Raw genomic sequence first — 6,025 nt, 5'->3', positions numbered from 1 at the left:
CCCTCGCCCCATTCTCCCCGGTTTTATCGGCTTCAGAGCAGCCGGGGGAAGCGACCCCCGTGCCCCACGGGGCCGGAGCGGGGCGGGCCGGAGCCTCCCCCGGGACACCGCGCTGCGGAGGGGCGGCTGGCACCGGGACCGCCCCGCCGCGCTGGCCCCGCCCGTCCCCGTTCCGCCCCCCCGGCCGCGCCCCGGCTTCTCCCCGCCCGCCGCCTCCCCGCCGCTCCGCAGCCGCTCCGTTCTGTTCCGCTCCGCTTCGCCATGTCCGCCGAACCGGCCCCGGCCGCCGCCGCAGCCGCCCCCGAGCAGACCCCTGAGCCGCCGGCGGGCGGCGGGGAACCGGCGGAGCACCGGGCGCTGGTGCTCACGGGTTTCGGTGGCTACGAGAAGGTGAAGGTGCAGACGCGGCGGGGCGGCGGCCCCCGGCCCGGGGAGGTCTCGGTGCGGGTCCGCGCTTGTGGCCTCAACTTCGCCGACCTGCTGGCGCGGCAGGGGCTGTACGACCGGCTGCCGCCGCTGCCCGTCTGCCCCGGTATGGAGTGCGCCGGGACCGTCTGTGCCCTCGGCGACGACGTCCGCGACCGACAGGTGAGGGACATCCCCGGTACGACCCGGTTCGGTTCGGCCCCGCCCGGCCCCGCCGCACTGCGGTGACCCCGCCCTGCAGGTGCGGCCCCTCGGGCTCTGAGCCCCCGGAGGGCCCGGTGCCGGCAGCTCCATCGTGACCGTCTCTCCGCGGGGTTCCCCGTCGGGCGGGCGGGCCGGTCCCGGTACAGCCGCGCTCCGTGCGCGGGGGCGCCCAGGGAGTGTCGTGATCCCGCCCGCGGCCGCTCCGGCAGCGGACAAAGCCCCGTGACAAAGGGGCTGCGTGGGCAGGATGTCACCGGGGCGTCCCTGCCCATCCCTGCCCGAGCCTCCGGGTGAAACGCTTCCCCAGCCCCAGGACGGCGAGAGCATCACTGTCCGCCCTAAGGGCTGGGGTCTGCGGGGTCTGCAGAAAAGCTGGAAGCGGTTGTGTTCCTTGGGAAGGTGCATTTGCATTAACAAAATGCTTTTTGTTAGTGGTGAGTGCTGGTAGGGTGTTGGGCTGCAGCGTGATTGCTAAAACATGAGGCCACACCTAGAATCTTGGGTTCAGTTTTAGGCACTTCACGCCAAGAAAGCCCTTGAGGTGCTGGAGCGAGTGGAGAGAAGGGAGCGGAGCTGGTGAGGGGCTGGAGCACAAGTGTGATGGAGCGGCTGAGGGACCTGGGGGGTTCAGCTGGAGAACAGGAGCTGAGGGGAGACCTTCTGATCTCTGAACTGCCTGAAAGGAGCTTGGAGCCAGGGGGGTCGGGCTCTGCTCCCCAGGAACAAGCGCCAGGAGCAGAGGAAACGGCCTCAAGTTGCGCCAGGGGAGGTTGAGGTTGGATTTAGGAACAATTTCTTCCCCAAAGGGCTGTGGGGCATTGGAACAGGCTGCCCAGGGCAGGGCTGGAGTCACCATCCCTGGAGGGTTGGACAGACAGACATGAGGTTCTCAGGACATGGGGCAGGGACAGGGGTGGGTTAATGGTTGGACTCGATGACCTTCAGGGGCTTTTCCAGCCAAGGCTTCACTCCTTGTCCCAACTTGGGCAGGGAGGGCAGGACCCTGCCCTGGTCCCTCTTGCCTCCTGAGTCCCTGGAGACCTCCCCGTAAGGGACAGCACGTGGATACCTGGCCCTGGCGTAGGGAGGACAAAGGTGTGATGACCTCTGCTAGCCTGGGCTTCCTTCAGGCCGCCTTCTGTTTGATTTTTAGGTTGGCGATAAGGTGATGGTCCTGGCTCGGTCAGGGCTCTGGCAAGAAGTTGTGAACGTGCCAGCTGTCCAGACTTTCCTGATGCCCGAGGGGATGAGCTTTGAGGAAGGGGCTGCTCTTCTTGTCAACTACATCACCGCCTACATGATCCTGTTTGACTTCGGAAACCTGAGGCCCAACCAGAGCATCCTCATCCACATGGCTGCAGGTAAATGGTTCTTGTGCTGAGGCTCTTGGCCTTGACACGTTGTTTCTGGACGGGTGGTGTGGGTAAGGACACCATCAGAATGGGGCTGGGCTGATGAAACATCTCCTGCAGAGATGGAGGCTTCACGCTGACCCGGGCATCGGCAAATGTTGAACCCATTTCCCAGCAGCCGGGGTCGGTGTCCTGCAGCATGTCACAGGACTCATCCTGCCATGGGAGAGTTCTGCATTCCATCCCCTCCCGGTGCTCTGCAGTTGGTACCAGCAGGGATAACTGACCTGTCTGGAGGCTTTTCTGGCCGCTGGGGCTGTTTGCCTCTAAGTGTTTCTCACCGCTGCTTTTCAGGTGGTGTGGGAACTGCTGCCATCCAGCTGTGCAAGACTGTAGAAAACGTCACCATTTTTGGCACCGCGTCTGCCTCCAAGCACGATTCACTCAAGGAGAGCGGGGTCGCTCACCCCATTGACTACAGAACGATGGATTATGCAGAGGAGGTCCGGAAAATCTCCCCCAAAGGTACAGCGTGGCGGACTTCTACAACCGCCTTAGATTCCTTTCCAAAGAAACTTCTAGTTACTGTCAATTCCCTGCAGGTGTTGACATCGTCCTGGACCCATTGGGAGGATCTGATACGTCCAAAGCATTTCACCTGTTGAAGCCGATGGGCAAACTCATCACTTACGGTAAGCGTGAGCAGTGTGGCCAAATCTCAGCTCCTGGGACCATGGGAATACTCCGCGAGGATGCACAGACGTGCCGGAGCATCTCTGTTGCTGCGTGTGTCGGATTAATCTGTTATTTCACAAAGAGCCTTAGGATGCTTCTCCTGGGTGAGGCGCTGGAGGGAGGGAGATTTGTGCCTTGTCCCAAGAGCTCCGGTCCATGGTAAATCCTCTCTTGGAGCGTGAGCCGGTGCCTGCAGGGGAAGCTGGAATGTCCTCAGGGAGGAACGCTGGCACGGCCGCTTTGTCCTTAATGCACAGCTCTCATAGAGCCTTGCTTTTCTTCCAGAGGATGTGTGGGTGATGAGGTTTGAGGCTACCGAATACTTATCTCTCCATTCCGCAGCCCCGAAACACTGTGATTCTTGTTCGGCGGACAAAGCCCTCACACAGCCCCCGGCGGGGCTGCGGACACTCGCGGCAGTGTCCCGCGGCTCTCGGCCGGCGCGGCAGCGTGCGGCTCCCTGAAGGAGCGGGGCTGTGGGAGAAGGGCAGCGCTGTCCTGCCAGCCGGCGGGGTGGCACTTGTAACCCTCTCTTGCCAGCACTCCGGTCTAGCTGCGCTGCTGCCGCCCTCCTAGGAGAGCTGTTGTTCTGTGTTCTTGCAGTGTATTTGTGCTGATAATCCAAAATCTGCATACCTTGAGGCTGAGGCAGGTACCTGTTTCCATTGAAGGTCAGTTGGGCAGATCCTGATGCCATCCATCCATCGCTGTGCCCCGTGTGCGCGGCTGTGACATGGAAACTCCGCTGCCCTCCTGTTTGTGTTGATTCCAGCTCATCTGTGGCTTCTCTTCTTTTTAGGGGTAGCAAACGTGCTCACTGGGCAGAAGAAGAACCTCATGGCTATGGCTAAAACCTGGTGGAACCAATTCAGCATCAACGCCTTACAGCTCCTCCACCATAACAAGGCTGTGTGTGGCTACTACCTTGGATGCATGGAGGAGGAAGTTGAGCTTATCGGAGGTGTTGTAGCCAAGCTGATTAGCCTGTACAGTCAAGGCAAAATCAAGCCTAAAATAGACTCTGTATGGCCCTTTGATCAGGTGAGTCTGAGCTAACATATAAGTTTGCAACACCCAGAAATTACTGGGCAATTGTGTTCTGTGCAGTGAGCTCAGCGTGAGCTCCTCGTTCATGGGGGCCGAGCTGTTGCAAATGTTTAATAACCATCTGTTCTGACATTCAGTGCCTTTTTTTCTTTTAAGATATTAAGGGGGGGGTGGGTAAAGTGGCTCCTCCGCTCCAGTGTGCAGAGCTGGGCAGTGCCAGACAGTGTCCCCATGGACCAGGGCAGGTGCTCGGCTGCGCTCAGCCCGCGAGGGGGCTGGATGGTGCATCAGACTGGAGCCTGCACGCTGTAATTAAGCAGAGAGCTGGGCCCGTTGCTGCTGCCCTTCCACGGCTGATAAAGAGCCCGGGCAGCGAAGCGAATGGAATCGCAGGGTTTCCAGCCACTCTGCTGCGCTCGGGGTTGTTGCGTCAGTGTGTCCAGGCAAGAGTCAGGTTCTTCCCTTGGAAATCCTTTTTGGGTAGGATTTACTGCAGGGGAGCAAAGGACTTGGTAATGACAGAATCATTTTGGTTGGAAAAGACCCTCAAAGTCATAGAGTCCAACTGTTCCCATGTCCTGAGAACCTCATGTCCGTCTGTCCAGCCCTCCAGGGCTGGTGACTCCAGCACTGCCCTGGGCAGCCTGTTCAATGCCGCACAGCCCTTTGGGGAAGAAATTGTTCCCAATATTGGGCTGCCGCAAAAGCTGCCTCGTGGGTGGCCCTTGGGCTGGTTTGGTGGCCCGCGGGACCCGGGAAGGCCGTGGGTGTGGGTCTCATGAGATTTCTGTTGCTTCCAGGTGGCAGATGCCATGAGGCAGATGCAGGAGAAGAAGAACATTGGCAAGGTCATCCTGGTTCCTGAAGCACCCAAGGAAGAAGCCAAAAAAGAAGAGAACTAAGCGGAAGAGCTGTGTGTGGATTGTGAATTCATGGGTTAACTCCCTGCTCTCTTTGGGACCTGGAAATGGACAGATCAGTAGCTTCCATCTTCAGCAGAACATCGTGGTTACGGTTCAGATGAGTTTGCATGCTCGTTGTGACCCTTTGCCAGACTCGCCTCTTGCCTCAGCTCGCCGGTTTGAAGCCTGTTTATTTCGTACATTATTCTAATCACTTCTTTCTCTCCTGAATTTCCAAAACTAACCTTATTTTTCCCTGGCAGCGCAGCTGAAGCTTCCAGGCAGTTGGTATTAACACCTGCGCAGCCTGTCCCTGTGCAATCAGGACGTGACGTCCTGTCACTGAGCCCTGCTGAAGCATTTGTGCTCTCAGCTTTGGGAAGATGGTTCAGCAGGAAAATGGGCCAAGCTGAGGATTTTTCCTCAAGTTTGGAAGAGGAAACAGCCAGAGGAAAAGCACATCTGGCCTTGTTTAATTCCATCACGGGCCACTCTTCTGTTTCCTCTAAGCACCCTCTTCCTCCTCTGCTTTCGTGGACCTCTAACACCGGTCAGGTAGTGACAGCTCGTGTTGTCTTTGCCTTCTAAATAACCACTCTGGCATTCTGGAGTCTATGGCATATCACATTTAATTTGCGGTGGCTTCTCTGTGCAAATAACTCAACAGGCTGGTCTGTGTTTCAATACAGAAGAATTTCACTTGGGTAACTTGATCGTGTCCATTTTCTGATTCCAAACTGTACAGGGAGATCAAAACTCTGTCTGATTTTTTTAGAGACCATAAGGACTCAACTGTGTCTCAGATGACTGGAACAATTGATGTTGGCTCTGTGCTTTATTAATGTTGGGCTCCAAGTCGGTATTGTTAAGGCTAAACTCCACCTTTGTGTTTGTATTTCCAAGGGCTGCGGCGTTGAATTGATTCAGCAAGAGGGGAACACAACCAAGCCCCTGCTCATGTTGGCTTTGTGCTGTGCCCTGTGTGCTGGGGGGGCTGCAGTTTGGGGGTTCACGTGCAAGAACCAGCCCTCAGAACCTGCTCCCCGGGCGCTGGACCGGCTCTTTCTGGCCGTGCCACCCCGTGAAACTATCACCACATTCCCAGTTTAGATGGTAAACTGTCCAGCTCTGCGCCAAACCCCTCGGCTTGGGCGTCTTGAGCAGTATGAATTGTGCTTTTCATTCTTTTCTAGCCAGCTCCTTAGATATCCACCCAAACCACCTCGCCTCGTGGTTCAGGGCTCTTCTTCCCTTAAAACTGCAAACCTTGGGTCGCTCGGGCTCCCTCCATCACCGCGGGTTTAGGGGCTGCTTGGGGTGCTCCTCCCACACCACAACCCAGCTTCTCTTCCTCTTTTC

The 6,025-nt window shown here is 57.8% G+C and overlaps 1 protein-coding gene across 1 annotated transcript; it reads left to right on the top strand.

Moving 5' to 3' along the window:
- The first annotated feature begins 214 nt into the window (after positions 1–214).
- Positions 215–5,697, top strand: VAT1 (vesicle amine transport 1). The gene is made up of 6 exons (XM_082070601.1): positions 215–588; positions 1,784–1,991; positions 2,337–2,507; positions 2,585–2,674; positions 3,517–3,758; positions 4,565–5,697. Exons 1-6 carry the CDS (start codon positions 262–264, stop codon positions 4,664–4,666), a joined length of 1,140 nt encoding a protein of 379 aa, XP_081926727.1. The 5' UTR covers positions 215–261; the 3' UTR covers positions 4,667–5,697.
- Positions 5,698–6,025: the final 328 nt, after the last annotated feature.

Source organism: Streptopelia decaocto, assembly GCF_964273445.1.
Source record: "Streptopelia decaocto genome assembly, chromosome: 22".
Taxonomy (NCBI): Eukaryota; Metazoa; Chordata; class Aves; order Columbiformes; family Columbidae; genus Streptopelia; species Streptopelia decaocto.
This window is presented reverse-complemented; position numbering and strand designations above follow the sequence as displayed.

Excerpts from the sequence above, each read along its gene's own strand:
- VAT1 (XM_082070601.1), top strand. The coding sequence starts at position 262 with ATGTCCGCCGAACCGGCCCCGGCCGCCGCCGCAGCCGCCCCCGAGCAG. Across the intron at positions 2,508-2,584 it reads CCGGAAAATCTCCCCCAAAG|GTGTTGACATCGTCCTGGAC; the intron begins GTACAGCGTGGC and ends AATTCCCTGCAG. Across the intron at positions 3,759-4,564 it reads CTGTATGGCCCTTTGATCAG|GTGGCAGATGCCATGAGGCA; the intron begins GTGAGTCTGAGC and ends TGTTGCTTCCAG.